Source organism: Cylas formicarius, unplaced genomic scaffold (assembly GCF_029955315.1).
Source record: "Cylas formicarius isolate icCylForm1 unplaced genomic scaffold, icCylForm1.1 PGA_scaffold_10__41_contigs__length_53128322, whole genome shotgun sequence".
NCBI classification, from domain to species: domain Eukaryota; kingdom Metazoa; phylum Arthropoda; class Insecta; order Coleoptera; family Brentidae; genus Cylas; species Cylas formicarius.
Genome location: NW_026844214.1, coordinates 35,234,330 through 35,254,463, shown reverse-complemented (window position 1 = coordinate 35,254,463; position 20,134 = coordinate 35,234,330). Strand labels below are relative to the sequence as shown.

The 20,134-nt window shown below is 31.5% G+C and overlaps 1 protein-coding gene across 4 annotated transcripts; it reads right to left on the bottom strand.

The window, feature by feature from the left end:
• Window positions 1-205: 205 nt before the first annotated feature.
• On the bottom strand, window positions 206-15,424 carry LOC132701045 (BTB/POZ domain-containing protein 6-B). Of its 4 annotated transcripts, none has more exons than XM_060668683.1 (9): window positions 15,274-15,424; window positions 9,301-9,422; window positions 4,840-4,988; window positions 3,493-3,727; window positions 2,631-2,798; window positions 2,307-2,523; window positions 1,891-2,077; window positions 1,120-1,298; window positions 206-670 (listed from the first exon to the last, which is right to left on the bottom strand). In XM_060668683.1, the coding sequence occupies exons 2-9, from the start codon at window positions 9,375-9,377 to the stop codon at window positions 206-208; spliced, it is 1,677 nt and encodes a 558-aa protein (XP_060524666.1). In that variant the 5' UTR covers window positions 9,378-9,422; window positions 15,274-15,424. The 4 variants fall into 4 exon arrangements, with proteins under 4 accessions (XP_060524666.1, XP_060524683.1, XP_060524673.1 ...); XM_060668700.1 differs by lacking the exon at window positions 15,274-15,424 and adding an exon at window positions 14,901-14,919; XM_060668690.1 differs by lacking the exon at window positions 15,274-15,424 and adding an exon at window positions 11,987-12,068.
• Window positions 15,425-20,134: the final 4,710 nt, after the last annotated feature.

Genomic DNA, 20,134 nt, shown 5'->3' with positions numbered 1-20,134 from the left:
CACTGTTGTATAGTGTGTGTCTCTCTAGAATACAAAGGTTTCCCTATATTACAAACACATTAATTCAGAACATAGGAGCAGTGATTGTTGGCACAGTAAAAATCAGTCAATATAACTTCCACTTCCATCTTGATAAGATGATCAACTCCACTTCATGTCTCACAACACTTAAACTCAATAGTACATGCATCACTTAACCTAATGACTAATATTCTTCATGAGATGGATAAAATATTAATTCAGGTATCTGTCCACCCTGCACCCCAGTCCCATTGGTACTTTCTGAAGAACATTGAAACTGAAAAGTTACTTGTCCCACAGTCACCTCACTCATGCCTTCCTGGCCAAAGTAACTTAACTCCGCACCATCTAACACTGCTGAGGCAGTGTAGAAACATTCTGGCTCAATTTGGATGGGATTGTCAAAGTATACATGAAATGTATTACTTGAGCCATCTGAGAAAAACTTGGTATTATTTTCAGACAAAATTCGTCCCAGTCTTTTGAGTTCAATTTTCACACTATAATCGGCTGCTCCATTTGATGATCCATACAGCCCAAACCCTATTACAAATATTCTTCGATCTACTGAGAATTGTATACTATCGCAGCGACCTCTATAGCGCCATTGGTTGGATCGGTATGCACAGGATTGAAATCTATGACATACCTGTAATATAACGACATTAATATATAAAGAGTTTTGTGTGCAACATGTGCAAAAGCAAAAACAAAAAGCTGTTGTTGCTGCAATTTAAAGCATAAATCATTTCTTTGATAAGAGCAAACGTTTCGGAATCAGCTTCTAAAAAATGAAATACAGGAACACTAACAGCATGCTATTCTACTGATTATTATTAAATTGTGTTTCTGACCATATTTGTACATTTTTAAAAAAACAATACATTTTGTGAAATGTGAATGTGATATGTTGAATACATAAACATTAAGGCTTATTGAGTGTCCTTTGGATATAAGCTCCAAGTTAACATGGACATGTAACAGGCGAGGAAGATTCTACTACCACACTAAAGCATTGATCAAGAAGGAAAAGTTTTCCTTTAACAGAATAGTTCTAACTTGCGGGTTTTACAACTAATTAAAATATTATTTTTTTACCTGAGTTTTAAGTCCTGCTCTAGGTTTAATAGGATACTGCAAAGATGGTTTATTGTTGGCAGTAAAGTGAAAGAATATGTCAATTGTTTCCTGTTGGGTCAGAATTCCCTTTTGTGCAGCCCCATTTGCAAATTCCTCTAAAGTCATTGTGGGTATTCGAATTAAATATAGTGCCTTTCCTAAAAAAATAATTATTGACATAAATAACTTTTTTAGAAAGAAATCCATTCTATCAACAGTGGAACATTTAGAATGGAAGCATAGCAACATTATATATCAGCCAAAGCTTGAAGAAAGTCCAACATTTAAAATATTTGAGATTACCAATACAGCTTTTTTTCTCAATAAATGAAAAAAAATTAATGACAAATTTGCTGTTGATTATAATGTACTGCCCCAATATTTGCTGGTAAGTGACAAAAAAATGTGACCAGGCATCGCGATTTTATAGCAAAATCGCAAGAATGAAAATTTAAAAAAATTTCAACACAACATTCAGATATAAAATACGTTTTATTACCGCATAAATTCCTGAAAGTTCAAGCACAGCAAAGTTAATCAGCAGTGTGGAAAAATTGAGCTGTTTTGGTTCAAACTTAGCCAGTTCTCCAAAGTTTGGCCGATTCAAGCCAGGCTTTGGAAAGCCGAGCTCTTGGCAAATTTTGCACTCAATGAGTATTCTCTATGTCAAAAATTAAATTTCTATTTAGAAGTTACACCTAAAATGTAAATGGACCTAATCTTGAGGAAAGGCTGCCCCAATGTTCTTACCCAAAACAGTTCTTTTATTTTGAGGTGTGGGTTCAATTTCTCTCCTACCACACTCTGCAGTGGCCCAGTTTAACGCAGCTTCCAGCAAATTCATTTCTTTGCAATTTAGGGTCTCACGAGCTAACACTGATTCCAAAGTTGACATGTCTATATCAACAAAACCTTCAGACCCAAGTGCCATGTCTGCCTGAAGAAAATAAACAAACATGCCGTTTGCTATAATTGTAAAGTGCTTTCATTTTAATTTATAAAAAGCATAATACAGTAATTAATTTAAGTTTAATATTTTTATAACTAGGAAAAATTAAAATGAAAGCATGATATTATAATGTGCATTAAAAATGCTGTAGTTACAGACAATGGAAAAGCAAATTTGCAAAATATTTCTAACACTCTAATTAATCATTTGAATTTACCTGCGCGTCAATCACTTCCCAACAGCGTTGCATTAACTCTGGCTCTTCAAATAACCTAGATTGACTTAAAAGGAGGCATGCATTTTTGGCTGTAAGACTAGTTTCAAGATAATTGACACAAGCTCTGGCAAGATGAGGTACTATGTACTTTTTTGCAACATAAAGAGTTGCCAACACAGTATCTGCTTCTAGCTGAATTTCATCACAGTAAAGGTACCTATAACAATGTTTCATAAAGAACATTTTTGTATCTGTGTCAAATAAAGACTACATTAAGTTCTCATACAATAATGGAAAGGAGTTAAGAATTTTATTTTGACATACTTGAGCAAAGTCAAGAAAACATTGGGTTCAACATCTGGAACTTCAATTTCATCTTTACATTCTGCCAAGCCCCCATAAAACATTGCATAAAATACTGAACTACCAGTTGCCAGGACATACTTGTGCGCTGGAATTACTTGAGTATTGTTTAATGGTCCAACAATAAATCTGGAAAGAAATATTAGTTCTATGCAGTCTAAGATTTAATTAATTATTACGATTTTTTGGTGCAGGATGAGGGGGGGGAGCTGCTCAATATTATGATACTATGGGGAGTGAGTGTTTTGAATAAGAGAATTATAAAAACAGGGTGTTATTAAAAAAAGAGGGACTTTTCTTTCACATTTTTCAAATTCAACCCCAATGTCCATCAAGAAACTACAGTCTACAAAAATATTTATATTGCGTAATTCACTTTTTTTTTTTCTTGGAGTCAGTAGACAAAATATTCAGTTATTTGGTAGACACAGGAGTTGAATCAAAATTCAAAAATTTCATGTTGGGTAACAAAATTCCCTGATTTTGCGATAATTATAATAGTGTTCCCTGACTTTTGCAGGTTAGTAAAATGCCTGGAGACGAATCATGCAAATGGTAAATTAGTGTTTCAGTTGGAAAAAGTACTTAGTTAGGATTAGTTGCCTGACATTTAACCAGAACTTCCATTGGCATCATCAGAGGCTGAGCGGCCATGTCACTTGTATGTGTCTGCACTTAAACTGTTTAAGTGCTTCAGGCAACTGATCCTACTCTAGGATCAAACAATGAACAGATGAATAGCCGGATCAACACCATATATATAGAGGATAACTATGGGAAAGTACTTTACAGTTCTCGCTTCTTAGACCAGAAAAAAAAATACCTAATATCAGCCATGAGATCATTATTAAACATTGCCGCATTTCGGTCTCTAACTGTGTGCTTTGTTGCCTGCCAATTTGGATCCAAAGTTCCAATGGGAGCCACTGGGGAAACACATGGACTTAATGGAGGAGTTCCTGGGTTGCTTGCAGGTTGCATTATTTGTAGATTTTCTTTTTGGGATACCACATGAGGAGGAGGCGATAAACTGAGGGCACCATTGTTAAAAGTTTCTGCTACAAAAAATACAATAACACAAGTTATTTTAGGATAAACGCATTTGTAAGGATCAAAAATCAAATTTTCTAATTAAATATTTTGCACCAAAACTGGCTATTTTTAATTGCAACAATTATTTTATTGCAGGACTTAGTAACCAAATCAAAACAGAAGAACCTTTAAATTTTATTCCAATTTCATAGTGCTCCTTCACGATGCATAAGAAAGCTGTTATTTAAGATCCAAAAAAACTTTTTTTAGGAAATGCCAATGCCAAATGAATGAAAATATTATTTATAAGGGCGTTGACCTATATTTCATAGGATTCAAATTTCAAAAGCTATCGCATCCCAACTTACCATTTACCCAAGCATTTGTTTGGGACATCGACATGTTATCGTCACGTTTATTGACTGGTTTTGTAGAAATTTTTGAGTACAAATTCGACATAGCCATTATCGACCAGTGGACACAATTTTTATTGTAGGTGAAATCACTATATAAATCCACGCATTATCACATATCGCTATTCGTAATTTTTCCAATTAATTAATTATACCTTAACTTGTTAACACAATAATATTTATATTTTGAGATTTGGCAATGAAATATACAAGTAACGAAACAAATAGCAAAGCTCAGCATGGCACTGAATGGGGAACAAGAAGAAAGTTTTGAAAGAGCATAGATAATAAAGAGGATTGAGAAAGATACGAGCAAAGTTGAAAAAGGTATCACGACATAAACGTCAATACGTTACCTCACGGTAGAACAAATATATTAATTAGAAGAGCTAATGGAATTACTAAGACCACCTGCAAGATTCGGATTCCTGACGCTAAGATAATTTTGATAATTTTTTTTCTACACCTTTTTAAATCAGAAAAAAAGATGACGAAATTATTTTATTATTGTGACAATGAAAAATAATATGGTACAAAATGGATTGAAGTACATATATTGAACGAAAATTATTGAAAGTTTTAAAATATGAACTCCAAGAGCATTAAAATTTGTATAAGCTTTTAACAGGGTGTAGTAGCTTTGCAGTTTCATTATCTGCCATTAATTTCATGAGAAAGATGGATAATTAAATATTAAAGCAGACTTGGATAAAATAGAAACTTACCGTTAAGGTTTTCCTCATTTATTTCTTGCATTGCGAGCGGTTGTTCGTTCTCATCTATTGTAAACAAATCGTCTAGAATTGATATATCGCTTTTTTGAATGTTGGTAAAACTTTGTTGTCCTGTTTTGCTGAAGTGATATAACATGTACCTACAATAAAACTGCCATTAGATTTTTTTAATTTTGCTATTTACGAAGAGGAAAATATCACCAAAAAAAAATTTTAAAAATGCAAAGAGAGTTTTTAAATTGTATTCATATATAACTATACAACTCGATAAGTTGTTGTCCCTAAAATTTATACCTCGGCGGTGTCCTATATAATAGTATATTATGGAACAAGAAGTGCAGCAAAGCGGAGCAAGTGCTTAAAAAACGAGTGAACGAAGAAGTCTATCAACGTGTTGCATATGTATTATATTAACTTGTTCTACAAACATTAGTATTTTGTTACAGTTTTGCAAAACAGCACGAATATATGTAGTGAGTAACGCATGGCGTCAGAACTAACGAACGTCCAAATGCCAAAACTAAAATCTACCGAAACGCTCCTAGACCCATAACCAAGATACGGGAAAAGTCAGTTCATAATGGGTTATCTTAGAATGGGGAACAGAACAAACAATTAAAACGATCTATTAAACATACCCGCTAAGAACACTTTTCAATTAGTAAAATTTGCGTTTACATAATAGTTATCGAAATATTTAGGCTATCAATTATACCCATACCATATATTGGTTGAATTATTTCATCTTAGGTAAATAATAAGTTGTTTCTTTAGTAGCTTCTAAACATGATAGTCAATTTTCCCAGGACTTTTCACAAGCATCCGCATTTTCACCTTCTTGCTACCTGTTTTATGTAAACCAAGTTAGCTTTTAGAGAAAAATTTAAGGTTTTACATATTTCACCGCTGTTTTTGCTGACAGGGTAGCAATAAATACATAGAAAAGTCGTTTACGCACTCTCAAGCAAGTTCAAGTCTCGGGTCAATCGTGTTTGAATATTCAGAGAGGAAGTTTAAACATTTTCAAAACTTCATACACTGATGTTGCTTCGAAACACATAACAAATCTAGAGGTTCATTCCAACAATGTTCCGAAGAAAGAAAGTTTTAAGTGATTGATTCTAAACATCTAAACTGTTTGCAATTTAACATTACGTTAACATATCAAGAACTGATACAATATTTGCTAAAGTATAGTTTATGTTACTTGTATTGAGTTTGTTGTATTAAATTTGTTAGTTTTATTAAATGTTTAAAATAAAACTTGGATGGCATGAAAAAAGTTTGAGGCAGCAAAACTACTACTAAAAAATATACTGCCCAAATTTTTCTTTTTCTAGCAACACAGTTGAGCAACTCCTTCCCAAATATCGCAAAAGAATTTCAGCACACTCTCTTGTTGCATAGATCGACATTAGATTAGATTTCATTTTTAGACGCCCTATAAGTTTGTAACCAATGAGATATATAAGTGTGTTGTATACCTCGATGTAAATATCGCTTGCTTCTTTAATTGGAAAATAAAATTAGGTAAGCTTGTGACAAAATTCAAATTAAAAATATTATCGCAGATACATATTTTGATAGCAAATTTCAAAAATGCTACAGGCGTCTTCATTGTGAAATATGCTTTGATATTTCTACCATTTTTAGGACAATATCTTGAAAATACGTAATATTAAAAAGTACAACGGAGCCTCATAGCTATATCAAGGTGCAAGGTGTTTTTTCCCAAAATCCTGTTTCACACGTCCAAATTAATACACTGACACTAAGAATACATTTTTAAATGTTAGAAAAATAAATTAAAAAACTTTCTAATATATAATATATATGACAATAAATTAATTAAAAAAGCAGGCAAATCTAAAACAGATTTTATTTCTAGTCAGTCGCACAATACCTATGTGTTTATGATAATCGTATTCATAGCTTGTTTAATGAACTCTACGTTACTAGACAAAGCACATTGAAAAATTCCGCAGACACGTTGGCGAAAGGTAGTATGTACGTACCTACCTATAATAAAAAAAATGTATTTTTTTCAGTTAGTAGCGTTCACAACGATTGTTTACCTTTGCATTTATGGACCAAAAGTGTTATTACTAAGTCATTACAAGGAATGGCCAACAGAAACGATCATTTTTTTACAATTTGTTGATTTGACTGGTTATTATTAGGATTTACATTAAGAATGACACGCAGAAGATACCAAAACAAGAATTTTTTGTTAGTTCCACGAATACTTTTTTCAACAATTTTAATAGATATATAAATAAATTATAAAATACATATATTGCTATATAAAACTTGTTTCCGTAGAAAAATGTTGCCGAATTTATCGTACCTTTCCCTAAGATATTGTATAGTTCTGTTAAGACAATTTGGAATTCCGGATAGAATCTCATAATTTATCAACGTGAACAAAATATTATTGAATTTCCAAGTAAAACTGCTTTATTATTTTACAAGACGCTGTTGCGGGGTCCCAATAGTGATCAGACTGCATTAACTTCGAAAATTACCGAAGTATAATTACCATTTTTGACTTTAACGTTATATTCTACAAATAACGAGGAACGGTTCAAAAATAAATAATAACAATACGTTGTTGTCCAACAGGTTATCCCATATAGCAACTACGAGATATCGATAATATAGCAACTTATGAAACAGTTATTAATTTTTTTTTGAGAAGATCCATTCAACACGCGCGATATTTAAAATCTCGTTTTACGGCACTATTTTCTTAAAATATGCCCAGGTCCCATTAAATGTTCAAGCAAATAGGAATTAAGTGTGTGGATATCTCTGCTTGGAAAAATAATGGCACGCAATGCAGGCTAGTGAGTGAAGTGCACGAGATAATTTTTTTTCTACTCCCGTCTGTAAAATGTCTAATTACACACCGATCTAGTGTGCGGTCACTTTACCACGTCAGTTTCGTTTCCCACGGATCTGAGCCACTTCGGATATTTCCGGGATTTTAGCGCACGGGTTTGGAAGCAATCGGTTGTTTTCGGAGATATTTCCCACGCCTTGAATTGTGACGTTTGTCAATTCTGTCATTGAATGTATTCGTGTTGTTTTGTGAAAATGTACCCAAAAACTAACGGTCGTAGAAAAAGTGTAGTATGCAACACGTTCGGCAAACTTTTTAGGTCACTCATTTATTAAACACTCGCTCCAGTCAAATGCCGTTTACCGCACTAATTGCATCATATACTATTACCATAGCAGGTCTAATAGCTATATCGGTTATCCATTACTTGGACCAAAAAATGTGACGGTAAAAACCTACAATAGAAGAACAAATAATCTTGGTAGTAATTATGTATGACTCACAAAATCATTGATCATAGAAACATGGATATATCTCATCAAATTTACAGATGAGACAAATACGTGGGTTTTGCAATAGAGAAAAAATAAATAAATAGTTACTGGGAATGGACAAACTAATCAACTTAATAGGCGCAAGTTGATCATTTAAAATATGTGCTTAGTTAAATACTATATAGCTGCATAAATATAAGTGTTTTTGTTCTTATTTGCTAATGCGATTTGCTTTAGCAAGGTTATACGGAGAACATTTATTGTCTCTTCAGCTACATTCTCATATATTTGAATATTGAGAAAGTTCTTGGCAGAAGTATTTGTTTTTTGCTTAGATGCAATAAAATTTAACAGTAAAATTCTCCCATAAATCTTCTAGAGGATAAATGCCTATTGTGTGGGTCAAAGATTCTATAGTACCTTCATACACTTAAGAGGCACGTATTTTTATTTTTAGAATATGACAAAATACGTCTTGTTTTGGTACAAAATTATTTCTTCATCAACGATACTGATTATCATTGTCGATTCAGCAACAGAAAGTACCATTTTCTCACATTTGCAGTCCATCTCATTTACCTTTAAAGATAGAAAGATGCGGACAAAATACGTCTTGTTTTTTGTACAAAATTATTTCTTCATCAACGATACTGACTATCATTGTCGATTCAGCACGTTGTTATCAAAATTAGCAACTTAGTCTAAAACACCCTTTGACGAATGCAAAAACGCATAAATGTAAACTAAACTAGATTTTTTGTAAAAATATAGAATATCAGCAGATCCAGCCAAAGGAGAACCCGTAAATATTTCACAATCAAGATAAATCTACATATCTTTGTCCATAATTAAAAAAAATATTTTTATTTTATTTAAAATCGTGTTTATTTGAGAAACCTTATTAGTCGATATCATTTTACCCCTTATAATCTATTTAATAGATAAATTTATTTAAATTCATTTAAACAAATTCAGCAAAAATAGTTTTCAGACAACTTTTACAATTTTATTCATGTTCTCAGCTTTTACGACCTTCTCAAATATATGATCATTATGGTTATTGGTATCGGTAATAATAAATTGTTCTTCTGTTGTCATTACTATTACCATACTCACCAAACATTGGCATTTCCTAGCAGCCACGTCAAAGCGTTTCTGCTGGCACTAAGACTTATCCGATCATCGCCCATCATATTCCAGACATTGACACGTACTCGAAGCCTCGGTCCTTAGATATCCTGCAATAAATAATAAATATTTTAAGGAAGGGAATCACCATTTTCAGCCGAACAAATAAAATTGCACCATTCTCTATTTCAATGCACAATTTTGATAATCGATTCTATTGACAAATTTTGAGAAGAAACAAATGTTTCAAAAAACAACCAAAGAAGCAGTAATTCAGGTTACATTACTTTCTATCTTACCCTTTCTTAAAATACTGGAAGTGCATATAGGTACAGATTGATCACTTCATACGTCAATTACTTAATTGTATGGAAATATACAGAGATCGTTTACGGGAAAAATCTTCTTAGAATAGTCAAAATACTAACCAACCAAACCAACAATTAAATGGTTTTATATTTTGGTGAATATTATTTCAAGGCTCAATTGAAATGAGCTAACCCCGAAACAAAGCTTTAGTCCACCAATCACGAAACATATAAAAAGAAACATATAAAAGTTTAAAACATCTTAAATGATATTAAAAAAAGAGTTTCATGTCGACAAGGACTTTCACAGTTTTGGCTAATAGATTCCTACAGAAATATTGAGTGTTCTCCCCACCTTAACAATTTGATATTGTACTAACGTGAATGAGAGGCATCGGGCTAAAATATTTTTAAAATGAAGCCAATTCCCGCTAAGCCAATACAAGGTTTCAACTCAGGGGAACTAATTTCCTTAATTACTTTGTCTTTTATCTTAGTGTTTTTTAATTGTCCGCCAAATTGATAAAACTAGACGAAAAGTGGAATATCTAATTAAAAATATAAAAAAAAATAAAAAAAATTGAATGGAGGAAACAAGTGGAACATTTTTTTTAAATAATTAAAAATATTGTTATTAAAAGTTATGGTTAATCCTTTCTTTTGAGGCCATAGAAAATTGTGTCACGTATGCAAACGTATCAAGTATTCGTAAACAATTGAGAAACAATGGCAATACGTAAAAATTATTTTCTTGAAGGTAATGAATAAATGAAATTAAAACATCCATTTGTTTTAATGTTCGATGAATTATTGATGAAATTAATACATTAACTGTACACAAAGAATCGAATTTTAAAATCGACCAAATCAACATACTAATAGGAACGTGTTTAAAAAACCATATGTTTTCGGGTGTAGAGGCAATAATTCTGAAGGATTTGTTTTACCAATTCTCGGTTCAAGTTCATCGTGTGGGTGTTTATGAATACATCTGACAATTCGGTTTAAATTGATATAATTTTAACTTTTGAGATTTTTGTTTAAATGTTATTTGATTATTTTTGGGATAATAACATATCCATCCATGCGATCAGTTTTTATAAACCGCAATGCAAACAATAAAAAAGTGGAATTTTCATAAAAATGGACATAATCATCTCGTGTGGATAAAAACAACTTTAACTCGCGTTTTTTTGCTCTTAAATCCCAAAGAACAAAATGATACAAAAATAACCCTATTTTCTATGATTTTTTAAAGTCAGTGGGTATCAGCAAAGGGCATACGATTTCTTTCAGTCTACAAAATAATTATACTCTGGTTATTTCCGCAAAATACGGAAACTGCAACATGTGCAAATCGCTCAGGATCATTGCAATCGAGGCCGGTTACTTTACTTACCTTGATAAAACATGAAGTGTTTTACAATTCTGCAATTTAAAGTTCAATGAACACAATTGTTTAGGATTTACACTGACATTAAATTTCGTTTTTATTTCTCATTTCTCCAGTGTCATTAAATCAAAGTCTACTTAGTCTGTGATAGGTACCTTTTTATGAGTGATTATTTTCAACGGTAAAATTGAAAGAGCCGAAAACTAAATGCGATTACGTTAATTGGACGACTAATTTTCGTACCCAATTAAAATACATTTAAAACTGTAAATTTTGAGGACCGCTATTTGGTTTTTTTAATGTTTGGCGGTATCTACAGCACATCATACCGGCATATGAATAAAAAAGAATTGTTTAAGATAGGGCACAACAACTTAGAATTAAGTAGAATGTGCTTTCAAAATGTTTGGTATATAATGCTTTGTAGTTTATTGCTCAAAATACAACCTTAGCAATCGGTGCAATTTTGTCAGAAAAAAAGGAGAGAAACCCTGCGACAAAAGTAACGCAATTATTATAAACGTCTAAATATCAATAGCAAATAACTAATAGGATGTACCAATTATACGCCCTTGGCCGACTTGATCGGCTGCTGATATTAGCTATGAATTAAAATGGAACCTAATACACATTTTTAACGTGTTTAATTTTGGTTTTGCAATAGCGCCTTCACGGATTTATCGAAGCTTTCACAGACATTTTAGTGCAGAGGCGGCGCCCAGAATATTAACGACGGGCATTTCGATGTTTGTTAATTTGCTGAGAACTGCGATATTTTGAACCAAGTTTTAAAACAATTGTTTGCTTAGTGATAGCTACCGCTGGAAGATTCTAAACAAAAGTGGTTTATATGGTTACTAAATCGCCTATAGTAAAAATAAATCACTATGTCGAAATTTGTTTACTTCATTGATTGATATTGACAATTGCAAAGTGTTTAAGACTGAGAAGAAATTTGATGTGTTTTCGTTACCTGTGTAGTGAGATGAGAGAATACTACTTTTTATTGGGTGAAAATCTATTCAACATGTATTTTCCAGACGTGGCCGCTTCAGCGGCGTGCCAATCCATTAGCAAAATGTCAATAAAAATACATTAACCAACTCAGACAGTACATCTAAAAAAGATTATTAAAATATTAGTATCAAATATATTAAATATATACCTACAACAAGCATAAGTGAAAAATGCGTTTAAGGAAATTAAGATATTTATTATAAATAAAGCAAAAATGTAATCGGAAAACTGGAAAAACAACCAATAGTAATAAAAGTGAAATATAAATTATAACCACCAGTTAACTAAATCTTAATCGCAGTATATAATGTGCCAAATACAATTACCTACACCCGTTTGAAACCCCGCCGAAAGTGATAGATTCAATCCAAGTCAAGCGAACTAAAATTAAATTTATGGTGCAACGACGATTGCTACACATAAACTTCGTATTACAACGGTCGATCCATTTAACACATCGGTTATTAAACAAGTGCCATTTAACAATAAAATTTTTAAGAGCCATACCTTTTCCCATTTGTTTTTATAGTGCAGAATCTTTCTTTCCATGTTTAAGTTGATTGCAATGCTATTACATAACAAATTAAAACGAATTTGAAATTGAGATACCATTTCAATTATAGCTACCTTTTTGCTACTTCATGCTGGACGCAGCACTTTTAAGATAACAATTCTAAGCAATAAAAAAATCCTTTTAGAGAAAGAAAAGAAGAAAAAGAAAAAAGAAAATAATTTCAACTTTGCCAATTTTTTTTTGGAAAGCAAAATTTTCGAGGTACTATACCAGACCTGGACAACCCGTAGGTAAATCAAACGCTCTGTACATACAATTGTTTGTTATTATATACGGAAATACGTCTAAGAACACGCATATACAGGTTTCAAGGTGGGTCCTATTTTGACCAACTTTGTATTGGTTAATGTTTAACTTAACTAAGTAAATTTGAAGTTACCAACAACGAATTTGAATTTATCTTACCATACCTGGTTGTAAATACACGTTATTTCAGTATTTCAGTAGCCAATATCTAAAGTAGGCAAATATCTATTTACCCAATTTACTATTTCTGCGTATTGGCTGGATTGCGATAATCCCCGTTGTATAATTTAAATGATCCATGTAGTTAGGGCGTGGCCCAATGAAAATAGTGAAATTTTTGTAAAAACGTTTATAAAACCGCAAGTTAAGGCAAAATGGGCACATATTAAGCAGTCTGTTTAGTTATTTTTAAGATAGATTTTTGGAACTTAACAAAGCCAACCAAAGTATTATAATTAGCTAACCATTAAAAAACATAAGTTCAAAGAAACGCAACCCACCGACAAAATTTTTCGGATGGATAACGGGTAGCAATTACAAAAATTAAGAAATATAACGCCAGCTCGAGGTAAAATGAATTATTATAACTTGCGAATTAGTTTTGAAATAACTGTTGCTTTGAAGCAAGTACCTTTCTAAATTATTTGTTGGTGAATACGTACGTGCGAGTTATGTTTTAAAGAGGGAATTTTAAATGCAGGTGTTTTGAAGTATGTATCAACTACAGTTATGTTTACTAATTGAAAAATAAATCACAGAATTTTGTAACTTTCGGATATTCGAAGTCTCGATAAAGTAGGTTTGTTTTGTTTATAGTTGTGCGTTAAAATAAGTTAAGATCGACTTTGATCTTTCATATTTATCACGGATAACCAATATTTTAATTGTCGATCTTTGTTTCAAACCATTGTAAGAAACTACAAATACAAATCGTTCAGGAAAAATTAATTTAAAAAAAAATGGATATCCTAAGAAAATTCTTATTGGAATAAATTAATAAATTAAAACTTGAAAATGAATAAAAAGACAATAATCAAAGCAATGCAATAGAAATATTTCAAACTATAATAGCTGCATAATCACGAAAAAAAATTTTTTTACTCTATTGATTTCGGAATGGTCCAATTTGGGTGATAATGTAAGTTTTGGTGGAATCCAAGATGAACATAATTTAACAATGTCGATCTAATCACTGGAGAATGATACCTCATTTACTCTAATTTATTCAACTCAACTATCGTGGATTTTCTTGAGAATCTTATTTTACCTAATGATCTCGACAACGTTTAGCTTGCCGAAGAAACTCGACCTCCAAATAATAATACATATCAGCTCGTGACTCGGCAAAACTTACAGTGACTTGTGACTTTAAAGTGTAATCAATTTTTTTGGTAAATATTTCAACAAAATTGTCAATGAATTCGTAATGAATAGCCCATGTTTATTAATTAGTGGAAGCAGTACAAGAATAAAAATTTGAAAAACCAAGTCCTGTAGGGTGTTGTGTCCACGACTTTCAAAATTAACTCACATTATATATTTGATAAACTTAACCTCCACCTGCATTGTGTACCTTTTATGCAACATTTCAAATCTTATTCACAATCACTTGCAAAAATTCATTTCATTCGCTTCCTTTAATTTAATCTTACCGCACATATTAAGCCAGGACAATTAAATGTGAAAACGTTAAAGGCACAAGTTCACATTTATGTGTTCAATTTTTTTTTAATATAATATTGTCACAATAATAATGAAAAAAATTAAGTATGAAATAACAAAGTTTTCTAAAAAATATATTTGAGATTTGAAACAACAGGCTTTGAAAATATACCTAAAGGTTGCCAAAATTAACATAAAAGGTTGTTACCAGTGTGGGTAAAACAAAAATAACAAAATTTTATATAATCGTCATTTTGAAATTAAAAATTTAGTTATCGTGTTTAGAGACAACTACAATTACGTTACTTTTTTATGCTTTACAGAGATAAATAACTAAAGCCATTTTTATAATCTATATACACATTTTTACTTAAGTTAGTTATTTTACCATCTTTTTTAATCAGTCACGAATGTATAGATCAGACTTTTGAAATGGATCGCTTTCTTTATTCAACTTATCAGAACGTTGACACAAACTAAGCAAAATATGACGGCGTCGTGCGCTTTTATATGTCAACATTAAAATTTATTATTACCATCATCCGCGACGAACACACTTTTTGCCCAATAACTTAATTAGCGAGACACTTGGGATCCCTTTCGAAGTAAGAAGTCATCGTCTTTAAATTACCCACATAAAAGAACCGGTAGGTCAGTTACAATGGATAATTTTGGTAAATTATCTGATTGTTTGTTAAGGTAATAAACAAAATTTGACAGGAAAGTCGGTCGGTCCCAAGTCATTATTCTATTAAACTTACACGAAATATTCGACTTTTTTTCTTCGAAATTTTGGGAATTTTTCAGCGGCTTCTTTTTAATTTGAAATTTTACGCGCGGTTACGATTCAACCAACGGACCCGGCCGATAACATGAACTACCGCGCTACGAGCTTCTGCAATACTAAACCACAGCTTACACAAGCTGTGACTAAACCACGTGGTGGGTACTTTACCTTTTTCACTATCTACCAGCACGTTACGTTCAGTACCATACGGTGGTGCCAGACATGCATCATTCTCCGAGAACCGGCAGGAGTTTCTGAATGCGTCAAGATTAAACAATCAAGTCGATCTAAACCGGAATAGTACGTCGAAAAGATGGCCATTTGCCCATTTATATAAATGACTAAATAGAATTTTCTCGTTGTTAATTTATTTTAGTTACGGATATAATAATAATAATATAATAATAATTATAATATATAATACATAACTTTCGTGAACAACACTCGACAAGAGCGAGCATAAAATTGATCTACTTAGAAATTCAAAGTAATTAAGTAATTAAGTAATTAAGTAATTTGATGGATACAGAACAGCAGCATGTATTTTTTCAGGACATTATATCAAAAAAGGGAAAATATTTAATACACTTTATTTAAATTTTTCGGAGAGCTAAATTAATAAGTAAAAAAATAAGGAAACAGTTATTTTTATTTCTAAATATGTTATTCAAATAAGAAAATCAAATTGACAATCATAGTTATTGCATGAAAATACTTTATATAATCATAGTTACTTATTCTATTTATAAACAAAAATGTTGATTAATTAGCACCAGTATGAAATTATTAGTACGTATCTGTCATTAACGTGTACGACAAAGAAAAGAATCCCCATCACATCTCCCTTGAAAAATTGTGGCAAGGTGTTTTCATAATTTGTAACAGGTTTAACCGCCATGAAAAATGTAGTCCAAATCATAAATGATGAGAACTGAAAATATAAATATGTGATTAGTATAAATCTCGGTACAAATACTATTAATACTAATATATGGTACAAAAAGTCAATATGGAAAAAGAATTTGATTTCTTGTTTAGAAAAAGCCGATAAATTCATCGAGAAAATTCCAATAACTAAATGGAATGGAAAATGGAATGGTTTATTAAAGAAATTGAAATATTATCCTCTCAGTGAAGAAACAGCACTCCCAAATATTCATCATAAAAAAATTAAAAGTATATAAAATGCCAGTCGATAATTTGTTTAAAGTAAATATTTTTCCATGTAACCTAAATTAGCCCTAAATCTACTAGAATTGCTGAAAATTTAATAAAAATTTAATTTTAGAAACAAAAATCCACCCAATAGTGTCTGTCATCAAGAAATTACCGGTTAAAAGTTGAGCATCTTTTATCTGACAAAGACATTCAGAAATACTTATGTACAAATTCATTGCGTTTAGCGATCTTTCTCACCAGCGATCTCCACACACTTAAATAGTTTTTTCTCTGTAAATATTGTCGAAAAATGTCATGTTTAAATAAAATGAAATGAATTGACGAACTGTTGGGCGTTGAACGTTGCAAGGTGTTGGTTGAATGTTCCTTCTCAACATTCTATGATGCCCATTTCCAAAGTTTCTGGTAGCTGTGTGGAATAAAAGTTTATAATTAAGGATGTGACCTTGTAATCTTATAAAATATACTAACAATTGTTTGAAAAACTTCAGATCTCATGTTTAAGCAAAGTATAATAACAGTTATGTAACACAAGTAATAATGTAATAGAAATGTGGGGACAATTTTAAAAATGAGAAATATTTCTGATAAAATATTTTGTAATGAATGTGGCAAATGCAATGTTTATATCTTAATTACAGTAAGGTAGCTACTAGAGATATAGAGGCCCTGCCTATGAAGCAACAATAAAAAAAATGTAGAGAAAATCCATTCAACATAGCATGCTCGAAATTTCAAATATCGTTTTTAACGAATCTCGTTAAACGTCCTGGAAAAAACGAGTAAAGTGTGTGGAAATCGCTGTTCAAGAAGAAAATATCGCAAAGTGCAAGTTAGCGTGTGAAATGGAGAGGCCAGCGACACATCAATTTTTACCGTAGTAGGGTATATTATCTAATATCTATAGTGCTCAGACCATACACATCATATATAATTTAATAAATCTCAGTGTTGAGGCACAAATGGAAAAAATACGCATTATGATGGTTGCTCCTATTTAATTTTGAACACAACATCGCCAATCACATAAGTTCAAATCCAAAAATATTTTCACTCCTAGCGCTAACCACATTCGCTCATCATTAGTTTAATACGTTCAAATATAATTAAGCGGTACATACAATGCTAAATAATAAATTGAAATCTCAAAAAATAGTCTAATCCATTTTGAAGCTACAAATTTAAACACCATAAGTTTCCAATAGTTAAATGGATAAAAATTACAAAAGAAACTGTGACTACTTTTTTTTTCGGCAAAATCACTATCTAATTGAGAATTCACCATTTTCAAGAAAGGATACATGAAAATGTTCTATAGACATTATGCCAAAAGTCACAGTTTCATTATTGTCATTCAGCAGTCGTATGGGATAGTATCTCCAATTTAACCTTTGGCCCTGATTCTCTCTACATTAGATACGAAAACTTCCATTTCTTTCTAGATTAGGCTGCATTAACATTATATGGATGAACACTGATGTACAAACACTGTTATTTGTTGTATTTCCACATAGCTATTAAATAATATATATAATATATATAATGGATGGCATTGAAAGTAGAAAAGGCAATGATTTTTGGCGCACGCGCATATTGAATGAATTGAATCCAAATGTTGTTCATAGTTGCTTCATAATTTCCTCTATTATCGGTATAAGCAGGGTTTCTACATCTCTATTGGCTATATGGTCCCCACAAACACATTTTCTCTCAAACTTTTATTTAAAAGAAAAAATAATTAAAAATATTTTACGGACGTTCCCCGTTTTACGAGCATTCATCCTTTAGAATATAGATGTTGCTGCAATTATCGGTTTGCAAAATAATAAAATTAAAATATACTTCTTCACTGACACCTTAACAGTAGTTCTAAACCTAGTATTAATGGTCTCCTGTTATTATTTGTATTAGTATCATACCTACCTACCTATCTAACAGTTTGGGAAAAAAATGTTAAGAAAATTAATGCGCAAATAAAATTTTAATATTTCTTGTGGGCTAGAAAAATATTTTTTTATTGGGATACACAACCCAAACGAAAACTAACCCAGGTAGCAGAGACTCGTCAAAGTGACGTCATTTTCGAGTCATAAGTGGTCGCTACTCGTCAGTGGTCCGAAAAACACGTCAAATTGACTTTAAAAAAAGAATGTCTTATTAACATCACAAAAATATCGTCATAAAATGACCTGATTATTTATTATCAAATTATGCTATTTAAACCTATGATCTAGGAGAATATATATCTAGAGGGTGTCCAAATAGACTGTCAAAGTAATATATTTCCTTTACTATTTGTTTTAGAGAAAAATATTAAATACAAAAGTTATAGACGAGACTAAAAGAAACAATTTAAAATTATTTTTAAATATACAGGGTAATCCATAAATTTTTTGGAAATCAAACTTAGATGTTTAAATATATATTTTCGCATTAATAGATACTCGCTTTTATACTCAATAACCCAATTTAGGGTTGTTATGGTCTATACCATAGTATAGTATAGACTGAGTGTCTTCGGATTTATGGCCATTTTTTCGTCCAAAATGTGTTTAAAACCATATATTTTTGACGCCGTTTCGCACCGCTATAATTTTATTATGGCAACAATTTAATTTATTATGGTACAATCCTATACTTGTTTTGAAGTTAGTTCAGATCCTTTATACAGGGTGAGTCAAAATGAAAAAGTTTAGTTTTCGTGAAAAAATCAAATGAAAGACCCTGTAAATTATACTTCCGTTATTAATTTTTAAAAAAGAAAGGCTCATCTTTATTCATTTATCCATTTTTTCTTTCACCCTTTTTCCGCAGCCGGAAATGTAATGTATGTAATTTAAAACAACAGTGTCTGAGTGATTTACTTTCGATTTTCCCCACTGCAAAAAAAAAACAATTTAAAAATCGTCATATTTTTCGGCAGTAAAGACCAAAATCTGACCTTAAGTTGACGTAAAAAAGATTTCACTTAAATGACAAACATTGACGATACTAATTGACGTAAAAAAGATGTCATTTAATGACATTATTCATCTCAGACATTAGTTGGTTAAATTCACATTCTGCTGACGTACCGTATAACGTCATTTTCGTGATTTGGTGACTAGTTTATGACGTCATTTTGACGACCCTCTGCTACCTGGGAATGCATGTATGTACAAGGAAATTTTCACAACCGCCTATTTGTTAAGTTAAATTTTGGTAACATAGAGCTACTAAAAATTAGTGCCGCGAACTACTAATCAGTATAGGTACTTTGGATTAACACTTTACATTTTTCTATTTTTTTTTTAATATGAGAAGTTTCTATTAAGTTCATATTCATCCACCCAAATGGTAGCTCAACATTAACTTCCTGTTCGATAATTAAAATCGTTAAAGAGATTTTTGAAAATTTACTTGATGAAACTGTTTTAAACGAGTAGACCAAACCCGGGTGTCCGAGAGATGTTGCTTAAACGATTCTTGTGTTACAAATGATCAATTAATTAAAAATCGCCGAAAATGTGAAAGCGTTTGTAGGTATGCTGAAGGTCGAACATAAATACCAAAATCACATGTCACAAAAAAGTTGGGTAAAACGAATATTCGTTTTGAATAAAATGTCTTTTCAGAGTGAGATCGAAATTACAGTAATTCGTTTAAGCTTGACTAAC

Bases quoted from the DNA above. Each gene is read 5' to 3' on its own strand.
- LOC132701045 (XM_060668683.1), bottom strand. From the start codon at position 9,377: ATGATGGGCGATGATCGGATAAGTCTTAGTGCCAGCAGAAACGCTTTG. The intron at 2,078-2,306 runs GTAAATTCAAAT...TATTTTCTTCAG, and splicing joins GGGAAGTGATTGACGCGCAG to GCAGACATGGCACTTGGGTC. The intron at 1,299-1,890 runs GTAAGAACATTG...TTATTTTTTTAG, and splicing joins AAATAAAAGAACTGTTTTGG to GAAAGGCACTATATTTAATT.